Here is a 20,489-nt window from a genome sequence, read left to right on the forward strand (position 1 = left end):
ACATAACATTGGTTGTGCAATATAACAGCAATATTTAAACTTAGGGTTGCCACCCGTTCGATAAAATACGGAATGGTTCTGTATTTCACTGAAAGAATAAACGTTTTGTTTTCAAAATGATCGTTTCCGGAATTGACCATATTAATGACCAAAGGCTCATATATCTGTGTTTATTATATTATAATTAAGTATCTGATTTGATATTTGATAGAGCAGTCTGACTGACCGGTGGTTGGCGGCAGCAGGCTCAAACTTTACTGCGTTTTGCCTTCAGCTCTTAGCAATCATTGATTCAAGCCTATCAACTCCTGAGATTAGGCAGGCAATACTAAAGTGCCTATAAGAACATCCAATAGTCAAAGGTATATGAAATACAAATGGTATAGAGAGAAATAGTCAATGCATAATTCCTATAATAACTACAACCTAAAACTTCTTAACTGGGAATATTGAACCACCAGCTTTCATATGTTCTCGTGTTCTGAGCAAGGAACCAAAACGTTAGCTTTTTTACATGGAACATATTGCGCTTTTACTTTCTTCTCCAACACTGTGTTTTTGCATTACTTAAACCAAATTGAGCATATTTTATTATTTGAGACTAAGTAGATTTTATTAATGTAATATATTAAGTTAAAATAAAAGTGTTCATTCAGTATTGTTGTAATTGTCATTATTACACATATATATGTAAATGTATATATGTAAATGTGTGTATACACACACACACACACACACACACACACACACACACACACACACACATTATAGTAGTCTACATATGAAGCCTACATTCAGTGTCCAGACTTCTGTTACTATTCCAAATATTCTGGCATCCATACAGTGTACTGTGCACCCGCCATTTGATAAATGCCAAGAGACATCAGTTATAAAACACTAAAGTATTTGTCCTTCATTAGGCCTACAAGTCTTGTAACCTGAATTGATGTGTCCACTCTGTCCGTGCGCGTCTCGGTCTTGGCCACTCATCTCTGCCTTGGCAACATTTCAGTGCTATCGTCGAACCAAACAGCACTATTCCACACCTCTTCAAGTCTATTCGCAAATCTTTCACATGACTAATGATAAATAGTGTAATAGCCTACAGTTTTAATTAATTATTAATTATTATGACAGGCTCATGTTTTACTGGTACGGTGTACCCTTCCTATTTATTTTGCCAGGACTCCACTCTGGCTTACTTTCACCCCCGACTGACTATATCGGATTTCAGTCTAGATTTTTTGCATTGTTCAGCACTCCCTGTCCCGACACTGCGTTTCATTGGCTGTGCTCATACAGTCATTGCTCACTTATCTACATGTGCAGAATGCAGCTGAACAGCATTTCCTTCAGCTCTGAAAAGATAGACTGTATAGTTGTCAGCACAGGGAGGACACTGTCTGTCTGGGGGTTGTAGCTTAATACATTTCTCAGTCTGAAAACATGCTCGCTTCAATCCACCACAGGACTGCATACTGTGCAACACCCCAGAAAATAGATTGGTTGCTCAGCAGAGCATGTCGTCACATCATTGCTTTTAGGGATAAACAAACACAAAATCTTAGAGTACTCATCATCTAGCTTTTAAAAAGACCATTGAGCGCTGGTCAGAGAGAGACAGATGAAGACAGAGTTGAGAGAAGAGAGAGAAAGAGATTTGTAGAAATGAGAGAGAATAGAAATTGAAATAGACAGAGAGAAAGGCTGGGGAAGTGACCTGCATGTTGACTGGCCTGAGAGAGTAGAGCAGCCTGTGGGGTAGAGGCTAGCTAGGCAGCAGTGGGAGCCATTGATGCCCAGTGTGTGTGGCTGTGGAAGATGACCCCTCCTCCCTGTATGCATTCAGACAGCCTCCAAGCCTTTCTGTCTGGGAGGAACTGGGCATGCCACAAGGCCACTCACCAGGCTCACCTACAGGCCACTGTCAGAGCAAGGAGCCATTAGCCAGCCAGCACAGCCCCCATCACACAGCAAACACCATAACAACCCCCTCCCCGATTCAGAAACGCACACAAACACTAAAACAAGAGTTTGATTGTGTCCAAGCCTGGCATGAGGATTGCCCCAAATCCACCATCTCATCCACCCTTCCTCTAATTCTTCTCCTCTCATCTCTTTCTGCCCCTTCAGTTCTCTCGATCTCAATTCTCCCCTCCATCTGAAGCACCACCCCTCTCTGCTTCTCCATACCCGTCTTCTCTCTCACTCCTACATCTCTCTCTATTTCTCCCTCTCTTCTTCAGCCTGCCCTCCCCTCTCTCTGTCTTCATCTCCAGGCAATCATGTCGCCATAGGAACCTCTGATGTCTAACTCTCCTAAACTGCTCCCGTAGTAACAGGGCCACTCCAGCTCAGTGATCCGCCCCACAGTGGTAGGTAGGTAGGAGAGAGAGAGAGGGAGAGAAAGCTCCTTGACTTAGCATGGATCTACTATTAATTGGATTTTCATTTTCAGTTGCCTTTTTTTCTCCACGGCTCATTGTGTGCCTGCTCTGCCTGGATGGAGGCATTCACAGAGCTCGTTAGGGCCCAGTAAGGGGCTGGGATACAATGGCCATTAATTCAGAAATTAGAGGCACAACAAGAGGAGCAGAGCAGCCAAGAGGAACAGAGAAAGGGGCTGAGGATACTAACTTCATATAGTTATACTGAGACCCATGTTCAAGCACAGACAGTACACACAGACACGCAGTACACACATACACAATCAATGACCCATGCACCCTCCTAGCGAGTTGTTTAATCAAAGCCAGACACTGCTGGTTCTCTGTCGCTGCAGAGCCAATCACCGAGGTCACCTGTGTTCCACAGCAGGACTATGATTGGATGATAGACCAGGTAGTGGGCACTGTGTAACTCTGCCCTCTCAGCATACTGTACACTGATTCCCAGCCCAGATGAACCAACCAGGACCACCCCTCACTGTGTTTCCTGACAGAGACCTTGCATAATTGATCAGAGAAAACATACACAAAGCTTTGGCACACAGATTGTCCTACATATCAACTCTGACAGGTAAACACACTTACTTTTGAAGCCTGCCGATGCCACCTCTGATAGTCTGCCAGTGTGTCGAAGTTAACAAAGTATGTCTGGGCCTGAGGTCCGGCTGAGCTGAACATCAGACAGTGCTGTCTCCTCTTCACCTCCTCCACCTGAACGTACAGAACAGAGATGTTGAGGAGGACAGACACAGACACTGATGTTCCCAAGAAACTACTATAAGGCATTATGGTGCCTACTGGCTCCATCCATATAAGGCAGAGACACATGTGCTTAAATGTGCATGTCTATGGCTGCATTTACACAGGCAGCACAGTTCTGATCTTTTTTAAACAAATTGATTGTTTGACCAATCAAATCAGCTCTTTTGCCAATAATTGGGCAAAAGATCAGAATTGAGCTGTCTGTGTAAGCACAGTGTGTATTTAAGCCATTCTCATTGTGCTGTACAGTGCATCCCCTATGTCCGTCTGTCAGTCCCAGCTGTGTTGTTGTATCTGTGATCTGCTGTCGTCTCTGTCTCTCTTTGAACCCTGGGGAATGTGTGGGTTTGGAAAACAACATCTCTCCAACACCTGACCTCTAACCCCTCACCTTTCCCCCCACCAGGGGCAGGATGTGCATCTTCCCCGTCAGGCTGTCTTTGACGGAGGCCACAATCAGACAGGTGCCACACAGGAGGACCTGGCGCTCTGCCCACTTGTGCAGCTGGGTCTTCCCCTTCCTGACGCTGAACACGCCCGTCAGCAGGGTTCGCTCCTGCTGGTCCGCGTTCACTGGACACTCTGGGGAGGAGAGGGGTTAGTTAGAGAACATGGTCACATACACTTCATTCAGAAAGTATTCAGACCTAGACTTTTCCCACATTTTGTTACGTTACAGCCTTATTCTAAAATGTATAAAATTGTCTTCCTCATCAATCTACACACAATACCCCATAATGACAAAATTAAAACAGGTTTAGACATTTTTGCAAATGTATTCAAAAGAAAAAAACAGAAATACCTTATTTACATAAGTTTTCAGACCCTTTGCTATGAGACTCGAAATTGGGCTCAGGTGCATCCTGTTTTCATTGATCATCATTGAGATGTTTCTACAGCTGTATTGGAGTCCACCTGTGATAAATTCAATTGACTGGACATGATTTGGAAAGGCACACACACCTGTCTATATAAGGTCCCACAGTTGACAGTGCATGTCAGAGCAAAAAACACGAGATAGAAGGAATTGTAGATAGAACTCCGAGACAGGGTTGTGTCGAGGGGGAAGGGTACCAAAACATTACTGCTGCATTGAATGTGCCCAAGAACACAGTGGCCTCCATCATTCTTAAATGGAAGTTTGGAACCACAAAATACTCTTCCTAGAGCAGGCTGCTCAGCCAAACTGAGCCACCAAGGGAGAAGGGCCTTGGTCAGGGAGATCCTTAAAGAAAACCTGCACCAGAGTGCCCAGGACCTCAGACTGGGGCGAAGGTTCACCTTCCAACAGGACAAGACCCTAAGCACACAGCCAAGAAAAGGCAGAAGTGGCTTCTGCACAAGTCCCTGAATGTCCTTCTGGCCCAGCCAGAACCCAGACTTGAACCCGCTTGAACATTTCTGACACTCCCCATGAGCATTTGCAAAAATGTCTAAAAACGTGTTCTTGCTTTGTCATTATTGGGTATTGTGTGCAGATTGATGAGGGGGGGAAAACAATTCAATCGATTTTAGAACAAGGCTGTAACGTAACAAAATGTGGAAAATGTCGAGGGGTCTGAATACTTTCTGAATACACCGTATCACACACATACTGTACGTACACAGTGCACATACATCCCACCCACACCCTGTACACAATCTTTACATTACGTTAATTAATACCATATGTTCTCAAAAGGGGTAGTGTGATCAAGAGACAAAGACAAGGAGAGGGCTAGACGCTGCCAGAACATGAAGTCACACTGATATCAACAGTTCACGATGATGTCACCTATGCATTAGTCAATGAATAGGACATCTCTTCCTGGAAGTGTTCTTATGTCAGCAGATCAACCCAGCTTATAGTCTCATTATCCTCCACATAGAGAGCTGATATCTCTAGAGCATGCTTAACATCTGCTATGACACACTGTAATAACGTATTAAAACCAATTTATTCGATGGATGGAATCTAAAGATAGTTTGAAGGCTTTAAAATCTATGGCTCATCCATGGTAGATATCAACAGTGTGAGTGTCACTCCCTCTAACATCTGATCAGAGATCACGGGGCTCTGCATGTCTAGGCTGCTGACAAGGTTGATCAAAACACCAGGTGATACAGGTGAGCATTCAGTGGCCCAACTCGAGGTGTCCCTAGCGTTTGATCAGTCTCCCCTTTTCATTAACACACACACACGACTTTGCAATTGTTCTCAGAGATGCTCTAACCCTGATGCATCAGTCAGGTTGATGAATGAGTCAGGCTTTTGTCACATTAAAACCCTTGTTCAATCTAACTATGTAGCAGGGAGGTGAGGCTAGTGTTGCAGCCTGAGTATGCTGCTTCTGAAGGACACAAACAGCTGGCCTCCCTCCCTCTGCTCCGCCAGGCATCAAGTACACTCAGGTTAAAGGCCGGTCAAATAAGCACAAAGGGCACAGAACAGCTTTTTTTTCTCCTCTGTTGTCAATTTCCCTTGAAATAACAAGGTCTGCGTTTTTCTTAATACCACCTCCTTGTCTCCAACTCCCAGAGGCAGGCAGACATGTCCTCGCTCTCTCTGCCCTTTTCTTCTCTTTCACGTCTAAGGAGTGGCGGCCAGGGATCAAAATGAAGTCAGGCTGCTTGACTTTGTGCTGTCTGGAAAACCCATAATGAACAAGACAAGGGCATTTGACAGCAAAACTGGGCCGCTGGTGCTGGCTGGGGATCAATAGAGGTTTCTGATCCCCAGGCTTCCTCTCTGTCAGAGAAGAGGACCAGAGTACCTCACTTCCAGCACAAAGGCGTACCTCACTTCCAGCACAAAGGCCCAAGGGGCCAAGGGCAGCCAGCCTTAGAAGGAGAGGGAGAGGGGAAGAGCAATCGATAGGGAAAGAGGGATAGAGAGAGAGGGGGGAGAGCTGCATCATTGCCCTGTCCTCCATGTGTCTGTGTCAGTGAGGTTGAAGGAGGCTGACCTGTCAAAGACAGACTTGTAGCCTGTAGGGGCTCCACATACAGCCAGGAAGACACGGGCAGACAGGACGCTCTCTCCCACTGGCCCCACAGCAAATACACCACAAACAGCCACATTCCTCCCTCAACCACACACTCATCCCATTCTATCCCCCAATGAACTGCTGGTTACCAGCCCCCTCCCCACAAATCTCTTTCTCACTTTCATATCTCGCCTTCCAACTGAATTAAACACCTAATAATCACCTCCCTGTTCTTTCCACCTCTCCGTGAAATGATGCAAGAACACAGCACGCCAATACAATCTCAGACTACTGACTCAGAGTCCCACTGAGCATTCTCACCTCCAACATCACACACAGGAAAAACACTGCCTCATTATTATAAATAGTGTTGACTCTGGTGCAGTGGGTTGTGAGAGGGAATGGTTGATAGTGTTTGTAGCTAGCGCACAGTGATGACCCAAGCTGGAACAACCCCCAGAAACACTACAGATATAAGCCCGCTCTGAACAATGGAACCAGAGGGCCAGACTGAAAATGCCACATCTAACTAGAGTTAACGTTTTCTACAGCAATAAGAGGAATGTGAAAGTCACTCAATATTTGGGGGTTTGATTGCATTTTGAGAGACGGCAGCAGAATGTAGCTCAAGGACAATACAGTGCTATTTTAAATCAAAGCGTAGCCTTAAAAAGCCCTTCAAATCAAATCTACTTCGAGATCTTCTGACTATTATGCAAGATGTCAACAAGCGTTTCTAAATTGGACATCCCCCTGGACTCAACTCCAAATCTGAGGAGCAGGCCTCTGCACAGAGCAGCATCAAGCTGAAAAAATTGAATGCAGAGACACTGAGCTGTGCTCTGCTCTCCCTGCTCTGGCCATGGAAAAATGCCACCCCCATTAACATGGTTGTGTGTAAATACCCACAGCCTATACTGTTGCATTGCTACAGGGTGATGGCAAGTACATACTTTATGGATCTCATGCTATCAAAATGACGGGGAATACAAGATCATACTTCCGCAATAAGGCCTGAGGGGGTGGTATATGGCCAATAAGGGCTGTTTCTTATTTTTTACCCCCTTTTTCTCCCCAATTTCGTGGTATCCAATTGTTAGTAAACACTATCTTGTCTCATCGCTGCAACTCCCGTACGGGCTCGGGAGAGACAAAGGTCGAAAGCCATGCATCCTCCGAAACACAACCCAACCAAGCCGCACTGCTTCTTAACACAGCGCGCATCCGACCTGGAAGCCAGCCGCACCAATGTGTCGGAGGATTAGCGCGCACTGCCCCAGAGGGGCTTTATTGCGATTATAAACTGGTTACCAACTTAATTAGAGCAGTAAAAATAAATGTTTGGCCATACCCATGGTATGCGGTCTGATATACCACAGCTGTCAGCCAATCAGAATTCAGGGCTCAAACTACCCAGTTTATAATTGATAATATAGGCTAATGACATTCGCAGTATCTCAGATGTGGCCTCATCCCCAATGGTACACAATTACCACACAACTTTCTCCCACTGTTGCATTAGGCTCTAATGTGCAACAATTTACAGCAGTCAGCACAGCTCAAACACCCAGCCAACAGACCTGAAACGGTCACAAAAACATACTCGAAGATTCTTCGTTCATTTTTAATGAAAGACAACCCCACTAATGTTTGCAGTGTGCCCGGGATAGCGAGAACACTGACACTTCAACTTCCAACACAACAATAACACTTTCTGCCAATCACTCTCTCATTCAATCACAATGAAAACAAGTCTCAGCCATTCACGGCAAACTGCTGCACCCAAAACAAACACGCATGCTTTCCCACCATGTCAGAGTTGCCAGGGAAACGTTGAGTACCTTGGAACACAAGTCTGCTCCAGGCTGGTACATCTGCACCATGTACAATCCCCTGCATATTTATTTGAATAGTGAAGCTATAACTTTTAAGTTTGGCTCTATACTCCAGCATTTTGGATTTGAAATGACTTTTCATTTCAGGTAACAGTACAGAATGTTACCTTTTATTCGAGGGAATTTTCATACAGATCTGTTTTACTGTTTAGAAATGAAAGCAATCTATGTGTCTAGTCCCCTCATTTGAAGGTGTTATAAGTATTTGGAAAAATGTACTTGTGAATTAAAGTAGTCAGTCAAAAGCTTAGTATTTGGTTTATTCCTAGCACACAATGATAGCATCACGCTAGATACGATACAATCTTTTGGATGCATTTTTAGTTTGTTTTCATTCGGTTACAGATTATGTTGCTCCCAATAGAGATGAATGGTAAATAATGTATTGTGTGTCATTTGAGTCTCTTTTATTGTAAATAAGAACAAAATATGTTTCTAAACACTTCTACATTAATGTGGAAGCTACCATGATTACGGACAATCATGAATGAATCGGGAATAATGTGGAGTGAGAAAGTTAGGCACAAAGATCATACCCCAAAGACATGCTAACCTCTCATCATTACCATTTACAGGGGAGGTTAGCATTTGAGTGGTATGAACCAAATTAAGTTTTAGCTTCAGTATAGAGCCAAATTAAAAGTTTGAGCTTCATTGTCCAAATAAATACAGGTATGTCGGGGAGTGCATAATTACCCCTTCACCCCTGAGCATTAGTCAGCCACTCCCACACCAGTAATTTATGATATGGACCAATCTCATTGGTCATAAAATGTGAACAGGTCTGGCAGAGCGGCAGATGTTGTTTAACTCTGTTCTCTCTCTCAGGCTGGACTCAAGCAGCAGTTCCAATAGCAGCAGGGTGGGAGTCCTCGGGAGGACATGCCTAATCACTAAACATAGTCCCACTTCCGCTGCTCAGTCACTGCCAAGCCACAGGGACAGTGACAAATCACAGTGCATGTCCTGGGTGAACCCCCCTCACACCCCTGCCCTCTGTCCCTCAGCTCTAATGTCCCTGTCTCCTGTTGATGGCAGTCTTGGCGACAGTGGTCAAGTCTTTCTTCAACATTCACCAGATGGGCAGGGGAGTGAGGTAGGTCAAACTGTCTCCCCTGTGGCATTGAAACTACCATACAGAGACACAGAATAAGAGAGAGAGCGAGAGTCAAAGGAGGTGGTAATGGGCCAAATGCATTCTGTAGGCCCAACACTTGTACATCAACTTTCCCTATGGAGTATCAGCACCTGAGAATTAGAGGTCGACCGATTAATCGGAATGGCCGATTAATTAGGGCCGATTTCAAGTTTTCATAACAATCGGAAAAAAGGTATTTCTGGACACCGATTTGGCGTTTTTTTTTTTTTTACACCCTTATTTTACCTTTAACTAGGCAAGTCAGTTAAGAACACATTCTTATTTTCAAAGACGGCCTAGGAACGGAGGTTAACTGCCTCGTTCAGGGGCAGAATGACAGATTTTCACCTTGTCAGCTCGGGGGATCCAATCTTGCAGCCTTACAGTTAAGTAGTCCAACGCTACAACCACCTGCCTCTCGTTGCACTCCACAAGGAGTTACGCGAATGTGGTAAGTTGCTAGCTAGCATTAAACTTATCTTGTAAAAAACTATCAATTATAATCACTAGTTAACTACACGTTTGATGATATTACTAGTTTATCTAGCGTGTCCTGCGTTGCATATAATCTGACTGAGCATACAAGCATCTGACTGAGCGGTGGTAGGTAGCAGCAGGCTCGTAAGCATTCATTCAAACAAATCAAATCTGACTGAGCGGTGGTAGGCAGAAGCGTAAACATTCATTCAAACAGCACTTTTGTGCGTTTTGCCAGCAGCTCTTCGTTGTGCTTCAAGCATTGTGCTGTTTATGACTTCAAGCCTATCAACTCCCGAGATGAGGCTGGTGTAACCAAAGTGAAATGGCTAGCTAGTTAGCGCACGCTAGTAGCAGTTCAAACGTCACTCGCTCTGAGCCTTCTAGTAGTTGTTCCCCTTGCTCTGCATGGGTAACGCTGCTTTGATGGTGGCTGTTGTCGTTGTGTTGCTGGTTCGAGCCCAGGGAGGAGCGAGGAGAGGGACGGAAGCTATACTGTTACACAGGCAATACTAAAGTGCCTATAAGAACATCCAATAATCAAAGGTTAATGAAATACAAATGGTAGAGGGAAATAGTCCTATAATTCCTATAATAACTACAACCTAAAACTTCTTACCTGGGAATATTGAAGACTCATGTTAAAAGGAACCACCAGCTTTCATATGTTCTCATGTTCTGAGCAAGGAACTGAAACGTTAGTGCAATATGTGCTATATAAGAAAGCTTTTACTTTCTTCTCCAAAACTTTGTTTTTGCATTATTTAAACCAAATTGAACATGTTTCATTATTTACTTGAGGCTAAATTGATATATTAAATTAAAATAAGTGTTCATTCAGTATTGTTGTTATTGTCATTATTCCAAATAAACAGTCAGATTTAAAATCGGTATCGGCTTTTTTGGTCCTCCAATAAATTGGTATCGGCGTTGAAAAATCATTAAATCGGTCGACCTCTACTGAGAATCCCCCAAACCAGACCACGTTTCAGCTGTCAGCCAGACATGACTCCAGACAGCCCCGTCCGTCCATCCAGACTGAACAACTGCCTTGATGTTCTGTCTCCAACAGGGAGAACTAGAAGAATATTGCATAGATTAGGTTCGTTTGCAGTGGGGGGCCAGTGGAGGCAGAAACACAGGCTTATTGCAGCCCAGGATCAGAACAGCAGGTAATTTTTGGCAATAACATCAAATCAGAGCCGCACAGGCCCCCTCCGTGACCTATTCTTACTGTGAGAAATGCAATTCATAAAGTCCTTAAGCTTGCTTCCATACTAGGGAAATCAAATGAAATGAAAAGTGCTCATGTCTCATGAGTAGGAGCACTATTCCTCTCCCCCTGGTCGTGCCATCCCACGCTTACCCCCTCCTCCTCTCCCTCCCTATTATTCAGTTCATCAGTTAGTGACACCAGGAAGTAGTGTACTGTAATCCCGCTCCGTCTGCTCTCTGCTGACCTGTCCCTCCAGGCACTGACAATTACAGATGGGTCAGTCTGTAATAGGGACCCAGCAGACCCCTGTGTGAGCAGCAGCCCAGTGGGCTCTATGGCCTGGCTGCTGGACCCCCTACGGTTTTCTCTGGCCCCTGTCAGCTCAGCTTAGGGCCTCCACGCTGTTTACTTAGTTTTCATTGGTATTTTCTGATAAGATCCTGGCAGATCAATAACTCATTAGTTGACTAAACTTGGGTCAGCCCTCATATGATTAACTCCCCTCTGCTGAGACACTAAGGCTCCCAGGCTGGATATGAACTCCAGAGCAGAACCAGGTCCAGACCGGCCGAGGTGAAGCCAGACCCAGTGGACCAGCGCCAGGACTCACATGCCCCCTCAGAGCTGCAGCTGTACGTCCCCCCCAGGTCTCTGGAGCGCTGTTTTCATAGAGGGCTTTATTAAGTCAGCATTTATTCATGTTTACTCCCCCCTCCATGTTTGTTTTCATCTCATTGGAGTGCCACAGCAGGCTGTTGTGAGTGGGCAACAGGGCTGTGGTTCGGGGGGGTTCGGAGATTAGATTCCTGTACAAATAGAGCCGTGTGTATTTTAAGAACTCACACAATGTTCCCTTATCAACACCTCTCGGACATGGAAAGAGAGAAGGAAGTCATAAACCTGCGCTTAGCAAAACCCTTCAACACCTCTGCAGTGTGAATACAAACACATTTTAGAAAGGTGTGCACAGCGCAGCCCTTGCACAGGCATGTGCACCAACATACAGCACAGTGAATGCAGGATTCATGGTCACACCTTAACAGCAACACACTTTATTACGTATAAAGGTGAACTATTTAAGGGTGATAAGAAGTGCTTTGTCATGTGTCAACTGATCACCCTTATTCCACCCTCTATATAGAATGGCATATGCTTATAACGACTGATTTGTGAAGCCTTTACGTAGGCCTTAGAAAGGGTTTACAAAGACATCATTAAGTGTGAACATACTGACAAACCCTTCCTATGATGGCTGTACGGTTTACAGCTGCAGCAGAGATCCCCTCATCAGCTCAATCAGGAGGTTAGGTTACCCCTGACAACAGCTGCCAGGCACCTGAGAAAGAGCTATGTACAGCACAGGGCTGTTAACACAGCCCATCTATTTCATCACCACTGTGTGGGTGGAGAGTTCTTTAACAACCCCTTAGATGTGTGGGTGGAAAGACTTGTTACCCCATGACTGTATGGGTTGAGAGTGGAGACATTTTACCATAGTTCTGTATGAGTCCTCATCTGATCCAATCCAGCCACCCTAGATAGGTTGCCAGGGTGCCAGTGTTCCCTGTGTTTTCCCACAAGCAGCTAATAAAAGGTGAGGGAGATCTCTCCCAGGGCTTGGCCAACCTCCGGGCCACAGGTCTGCTCTGCTCTGCTCTGCTCAATAACACCACAGCACAGCACAGCCAGCTCTCACAGGATTGGGCCGAGCAGGGGAGAGACCAGCGCTGTTCTGTTCCTACTGTAGCCTATGCACTGTGACTGAGAATGAGGCCTGCAACGCGCTGGAGAGCCGACAGCAAGACAGAGTGACAGCACTGAGAACCAACCAGACAGACAAGAGGGGCATGCTTTATTCTCAATACAAAATACACATCCACTAACTGTAGTTTTAGTCTATTTTAGTACATAGTGACAGTACATGCACTGAAACAGCCTGAGTATGTTCAGAAGGATTTCTCTGAGAGGTATCGCGAGGCTGTGTGGTGAATGCCTGAGCACGTGCAGTCAGTGGATGGGGAGGGAGGGGCTCTTTCACTGCGTGTGCGTGACAGGGTGTGAGAAGGCTTTGCCAGCCAGAGATTGTGGTCACGCTTTCTTCCCCTCTCGCTCTAGTTCCCTCTAGTTTTCGTTCTCTCGCTCTTTCATTCTCACTGTCTCTCACCACAGCATGGGCGCGGCCACAGCCCCAGCCAGTGACACTGACTCAGCAATACAGTGCTAGGCCCAGCCAGTCTCAGCCTGGTTATTAATAGGAGACATCACAGAACATCAGGTCTTCGCTCCTCTTCCCCTTACAGCAAAGCCTATCAGGACTGATAAGAGGATCATTAGACCTGCCACTACCACACATAATCACAAAGAGGGAGGAGTGTGAGAGAGAGAGACTGACTCAATGATATGGACACATCGCACCATTGTAAATACATCTCCCAGGGTGTTAAAATGAACCAGCCACATCCATCCTGTATCTGGTGCCAAACATCACAGTGACTCAGGGATAGTTACTGTTGGGGCTGTGACAGAGCAGTGACGCTGCCAGCCAGGCCCGCAGGTTGACGTTTATTGTCATGAGTCTTGTCCTGGGGGCTAAACTGAGCAATTTCCCCTTAGTTTGGCCAGCTGCATAGTCAAAATTGGCTATATTGAAAAATTCATGAAACAAAAATTTGATTTTTGTTCTTAAATAAAGCTTAATAAAACATTAACTAGGCAAGTCAGTTAAGAACAAATTCTTATTTACAATGATTGCCTAGGAACAGTGGGTTAACTGCCTTGTTCAGGGGTAGAACGACAGATTTTTACCTTGTCAGCTTAGAGATTCGATCTAGCAACCTTTCGGTTACTGGCCCAATACTAACCACTAGGCTACCTGCTGCCCCAAAATGTCATTTATTTAATTTAAAATCTGATTTTATTACTTTTTGGCTGTGCCAGCTAGTGACCACTGCAGAGTTGCCTAAAGAACAAGATTAATTGCAAACAACGCTAACCTGCACCAGGCCCAGGGAAGAAGGTTGGTCAGTCTGGGACCACGCAGCCCTGATGTATGGCTGTTTGGGCTGCGTCCTGGCCTCAGAGTAATGAAGGTTACCCACGCCCAGGGTCGCGTCTGACACACATCACTCACAGGCCTGAACTTAAAACCCCTTCCCAGGGGAGAAGGCAGCCACTTATGGGCCCTCATCTTGAGGATGTGGGATTAAACTGTTGTAGTAGCAACCCAAACCACAATACAACCCGGTTCAAACAATGGAAACATTAAACAGAGGTCACCTCAGCCCTATACTACAAACCCAGTTTGAGGACTTAGCAAGGTATCTTTGGTCAACTCGAGTAACTTGGGATAACTGGTACCACAAACATGGCTCACCTTTTACCCAGGTGAATTTCTATGGCAACAAATCCTTCAGCTCTAACCTTCTCCGGGCAGGCTATCTCCTGACTACATTGATCCTGAGTGTCTGAGCCATAAGTTGAGGACCAATGAAAGCAGATTCCTGCCCTCTCGCAAAGATTGAGTCATCATTCCAGTTCATTTGAAGACAAACTGATTAAATATTTTATTAATCAAATGTGTTGTGTGTTAAAAAAATAGTCATGCTAAAATACCGATCACATTACACATTTCGTAATGACAAATGCATATGAAACTTCACGCACAGTAAAGCTTTTGTATGACCCAATACAACTATTTTATAATTGGAGGGAAAAGGTGCTTGTGCATTGATAATAACCGTAATAAAATAAAGACAGCACTTCTAAAAGTCTATTTCATATGATAGCCTGCTGAATTTTCAAGTTAACTATACTTTCACTGGGTGGCGTAGTGGTCTTAGGCACTGCATCGCAGAGCTAGAGGCGTCACTACAGCCCCGAGTTCGATCCGGGGAGACCCATGAGGTAGTGCACAATTGCCCAGCGTCGTCCGGCTCGGGGAGGGTTTGGCTGGCTGGATGTCCTTGACCAATCGCACTCTAGAGAGTCCTTGTGGCGGGCCGGGTGCATGCACGCTAACGCTAACAGTGCGACTGGACAAGGTTGCGTTTCGGAGGACGCATTGCTCTTGACCTTCACCTCTCCCGAGTCCGTACGGGAGTTTCAGCGATGGGACAAGACTAACTACTAATTGGATATCACGAAATTGGGGAGAAAATGGGTAAGTACAAAAAAATCTATAAATACAAAAATAAATGTGGCACTGACTTGCCCATGGATTGATGTTTCAGCATTGTCTTGGGCAACAGGTAGCCTAGTGGTTAGAGCATTGGACTAGTAACCGAAAAGTTGCTAGATCGAATCCCTGAGCTGACAAGGTAAAAATCTGTCGTTCTGCCCCTGAACAAGGCAGTTAACCCACCGTTCCTAGGCCTCCATTGAAAGAAAGAATTTGTTCTTAACTGACTTGCCTAGTTAAATAAAGGTTAAAAAATAATAATTAAATGAAGAGTTTGAGACAAGCCACGTGCTAGAGTTATCGGCAGGCAGACTAGCAGCATTATTGAAGTACGGATGACGCCTGAGCTGGAATGGAAAGCTAACTGAAGCTGGCTACCTTTAGAAAACCCTGAGTAGATCTAGCTTGCTTCGTAGTTTACCACTCGGGCCCTGATAAACCAGCCTGATTCCTCTTAAAGTACTAGACAGATTGAAACTAGCTGGGTGCTGAAGCTAGGACAGAGTCTTCACTCAGGTGGTAGTGTAGAGAGGCGCAGACAGAGAAAGCATAATATTTTAAGTGGAAAACATGAATTCTTCTAAGTACAAAATGCTGCTCCACAATCTCTGACAGACCGATCTGCCAGCGTGATCAGAGGTGTGTCTTGCTGCCATTATGAAAGCTAAAGTACAACAAGCCCAGGCTGCTTGGCTCCTGCAAACAGACAGTATACAGACCCAGACACACTAGAAAGGGTACAATTTAGAGAGCACAAAAATACTAGAAAGAGTACAATTTAGAGAGCACAAAAATACTAGAAAGAGTACAATTTAGAGAGCACAAAAATACTAGAAAGAGTACAATTTAGAGAGTACAAAAATACTAGAAAGAGTAAAAATTTTCCCCCAAGTTACAAAGACTTATATGCATAAAAAGGTTACGCAAAAATAAACCCCAATCCAGGTGAGTGAAGCCTACTTCATTAAGTCAGGGTAGTGCTAACAGCCCTGCAGCCGGGAGAGTAGTGGAAAGACACACGTCGTCACAAAAACACTGACACACACACTATGGACCAGAAAAACAAGCCCCATCCCAGAAGCTGACAGTTTAGACTGCTCCATAACCAACAGAGCCAGGTCCATTGACAGGGCTCCAGGCCTGGTTCCAGCAGAACAGGCTGAGCCCAGTCAGAGCCCAGTGAAGGAGAGCCTTGACAGGCCCCTGGGTCACTACTCACCACTGTAGAAGCGGATCATGCAGCTGAGGTCCGAGTTGGCCGCCTCTCTCTGAACCCGCAGAGGGTCCTGGTAGCCTATAGCAGCCAGGTAGTCATACACCATCTGGAGAGGGCGCTCAGAGGGGTCCAGCCTCCTACAGTGACAGAAATAGAAACCGTCAGGATATATGCCAATCACAATCAATACCCTTAACAGGCCCCCAGATTCTCCTCGACACGTATAATTACATTTGAACATCTTTGCCTCCACGCTTGGAATCCAACCAAAGGGGCATCGTTCAACCATTTCTGGCACACATTTGCATGCGCGCAAGCACACACACACACACACACACTCACACACAAGCAGAGACATTCCAAGCCATCATTCCCTGTGTTATGACAGGTAAGGTCCAGAGGACAGCTGTCATGCCAATCAGCAGAGCTGGACACAGGTGTTTCACTTTCAGACTTGGGGAATTGATGAGGCTCCTCTATCAAAACATTTACAGAGTCCGACTCCGTGCCGGATGTCACTCAAGCAGAGAGAGAAACTATATCCTCACAGGTATCAAGTCCAAAGTTCATAGTCAGATATGGAGGAAGAACATCATCAATCATATGAAGCACCTGCTAATGACCAAACTGCACTCTAATAACAATAGCCCATCTAAATTATGCGTCTGAATGGTATGGTGATGGAACCCCTTTCTTTTTATGCCCTGTGTGAGTCCTCTGCTTTATTGCCCGAATGAAATCATCAGCTCATTCCATGGCTAATCCTGTTAAGGGCCTCTCATGCTGCTATCAAACATGAGGTCTGCTGTGCCCGCAATCTGTGAGCCCCAGCCTGTCACTGGCAATGGCACGCCTACAACAACTCTGATCTGCACCTGAACACACCAAGGATATCTGCGACAGAACCACCGTGAAGACATTACAGCCAGAACCACTGTGACCCACTGTCTATGGAAGCCCCATCTTTGCCCAATATAATTCAGAATATGCTGTAAATCAATATGGCACTCTTTGTGCATACAGTGTGTGATTATGTTGCTTATTCTAACGCATTTGTAACGCAGGTCAAATAATGTTGAATTCTTATCGTTGCTAGTGAGATTCCAGTAACCAATCATATTATACTATTGATATGTTTAAATTGACAGCTGTTTATTTTGAGCCAATGAAAACTAAATACTCTTAGTCCCTTTCCTAACCTCACGTAAAAACACCAGTTGGCACCAACAAGAAAAATAACTAAAAGAGCTAGAACGGAACGTGAAGAGCTACCGCCATTGGATGGAAGAAAAACAGTTTCAAATGGTTGAGAAGTGGTATAAAACTGAACTAACTGAACCAAGCCATTAACATTTAGACTAGCTCAGATATCGATCAATTGAAATAGCAAACGTTAAGTGATCATGCTTGGCAAACTATTTTAGTTTTCATACTTTTATAAAAATGTGACTAAATAGCATACATCCATTTTGGTACACTTATGTTTTAGATGACTTTATAAGAAATGACGTGTAGGTGTAAGCACTAGTACTTTTCATTTCCCCAGGCTAGTTATTGTTCAGTCCACGTGAGCCTAGTGCTATAGTTAGTGTAAAGCATTTTGACTAAGTTTCATTTTCTTATTCCTGTTAGAGATTAAAGATAAGCATTATATTAATGGTTATATGAAAGGTACTGATTGTATATATATTGTGGGATCCTGTTTGTAAAACAGGTCAGGTTTTTTGAGTATGGATTCAGTTCCACCAAGGATGCCTGAACCCAGGACATCAATACGATTTGCATGCAAAGATTTATTTTCCTTGGAAAACACTGAATTTACACTGCCATACTACGGTGTGGTAGGATTTTTCTTACAAGGCATCATTCATTGCATTGGGATTGTTATAAGCACATGCTACACTTAAACACCTTTCAGTGTTTTTTGATAGGCACAGTCACTCACATTCGATTCCATGTCATAGTGGTTTATAAGTCAGTATTTGTGAATTGAGTGGATTCATGTTTATTGTATTGCTATTGAACTTTGAAATCGGAGAGACCCTCAGATTAAGACAGAGTTGGGTGCACCCTAGTAAACTATAGGCAGGATATATGGCCGATATCTATTGTACCATTGATGTTCTTCATTCATATTTGAGCTCATTGTACATCAGTATTTACTCAAGGTGATAAATCTTTTTGTAAGTATTTTTATTTACAAGCCAGCATTCTTTTCCTAAATGATTCAGTAGTCTGGTTTTCATTTCTCCCTACTGCTCCAGTAGCAAACCTAACTGGTCCATTACAGTTTCATCGTATACAGTAGCCCACATTACCACTTTAGAAGAAGTCATCATTGGTTCTCTCCATACATTCTAAGAGAGAGACCCACCCTAGTCGGTACGCAGGTCCTCTATGTTCTGTAGTTTAGGATTACCATGATGCTAAGGCAGAAGTGACTAGTTTCCAGCCACAGCCCTTGTCACAACAGGGCGATGGTGAGGTGACACAGCGTCTGGTGGCTGCTGTGGCATTTCCCTGCCCACACTCCCTCTGCCAGCGGGGTCTAACAATCAGGATCATGTCTGCTGGTCACACACAGTCGTGGCCCCAGCACCTCACACAGGATTTAGACAGAACCCTGGTAGGCTCGGAGGGATGACTGTCTGTACAGGACTGCCTGTAGACCATTCACACAAGCTCTGAGAGCATGTACATTTATTCACAAATCCACTTGCCTCGTGGCCACGAGTACAGGAGGCTCTAAAATCTACAGTCGCTTAATCTCTGTCAAAAGACACCAAAAAGCTCCTTTCCTTCATTTGGGTGGCTAGATACTTTCCCTTAATGTGTTGTGTATCCGTGGGTGATCTGTTAGACATTATCCAGAATTTTGGTGAAGTATATATCTATTTTAAACCTAGCGCTTTGCGCTAGATGTGTCAAAGTGTAGTTCACACATGTATAATCTATGAGCAGAATTGCTGTTTTACCTCAATTAGCTACAACATTTTACTGGAAGCTGTGCAGCGCCATTTCCCCCATTTCCCCCCACGTATGGCCAGCCCCTTAGCAATTTGAGTTTCAGCCAATGAGCTTTAGTTCCTCTGCATTTGAGTGACAGCTAGCAAGATGCACACACAGCAGAGAGAGAAGAGAGAGCGAGAAATAACGTGAAGCACACATCTACACATTTTCTGGGACCATTTTTGGCTTCTGAGAACTACTGGCTAAAAAGTTTACTAAGTACTGGAAAATCTCTTACTATGGGCCTTGAAATTGTAATAACAAGGATACAACAAACACTAATAATAAAATCAAAAGGTACATGAAATTACTCAGTGTTGACACTTCCCCCAGGCAGCACAGTTATCCAACAGTCTTCAGGGTGTGGGAGGAGACAAAATGGCACTACCGAGATAAATCTGACATTGTATCACCTGTATGTGAAATGACTTTGATCAGAGTTCCCTTAAGGGGAGTGAGGAGAAGCCTAGGTGGTTACAGAACCAAACCGGAGAGGGTTTCAGGCTCAAATAAGAAAGAGACATGCCTGTGCTGATCCAGTCTTTTCAGGAAAGCACTTTACCAGCATAGTGCTAAACTGCCAGTGCATATCCAGCTGTATTAATAGAATGTAGAAATGTAATTCACGTGGTAGAGGTCTCCAGCTGTATTAATAGAATGTAGAAATGTAATTCACGTGGTAGAGGTCTCCAGCTGTATTAATAGAATGTAGAAATGTAATTCACGTGGTAGAGGGCTCCAGCTGTATTAATAGAATGTAGAAAGGTAATTCACGTGGTACAGGGCTCCAGCTGTATTAATAGAATGTAGAAAGGTAATTCACGTGGTACAGGGCTCCAGCTGTATTAATAGAATGTAGAAATGTAATTCACGTGGTAGAGGTCTCCAGCTGTATTAATAGAATGTAGAAATGTAATTCACGTGGTAGAGGTCTCCAGCTGTATTAATAGAATGTAGAAATGTAATTCACGTGGTAGAGGTCTCCAGCTGTATTAATATAATTTAGAAATGTAATTAACGTGGTAGAGGTCTCCAGCTGTATTAATAGAATGTAGAAATGTAATTCACGTGGTAGAGGGCTCCAGCTGTATTAATAGAATGTAGAAATGTAATTCACGTGGTAGAGGTCTCCAGCTGTATTAATAGAATGTAGAAATGTAATTCACGTGGTACAGGGCTCCAGCTG

At 44.4% G+C, this 20,489-nt stretch overlaps 1 protein-coding gene across 1 annotated transcript in view; it reads right to left on the reverse strand.

The window, feature by feature from the left end:
• The window catches only part of LOC139411459 (PH domain leucine-rich repeat-containing protein phosphatase 2-like), a 52,324-nt gene that overhangs the window by 24,670 nt on the left and 7,165 nt on the right, over positions 1 to 20,489 (reverse strand). The window contains exons 3-5 of the mRNA XM_071157861.1: positions 16,298 to 16,431; positions 3,601 to 3,791; positions 3,033 to 3,158 (exon numbers count right to left, since the gene is read on the reverse strand). Of these exons, the coding sequence (XP_071013962.1) occupies positions 3,033 to 3,158; positions 3,601 to 3,791; positions 16,298 to 16,431 (451 nt within the window). The remainder of the gene's footprint in view (positions 1 to 3,032; positions 3,159 to 3,600; positions 3,792 to 16,297; positions 16,432 to 20,489) is intronic.

Source organism: Oncorhynchus clarkii, chromosome 6 (genome assembly GCF_045791955.1).
Source record: "Oncorhynchus clarkii lewisi isolate Uvic-CL-2024 chromosome 6, UVic_Ocla_1.0, whole genome shotgun sequence".
In the NCBI taxonomy this organism is placed as follows: Eukaryota; Metazoa; Chordata; class Actinopteri; order Salmoniformes; family Salmonidae; genus Oncorhynchus; species Oncorhynchus clarkii.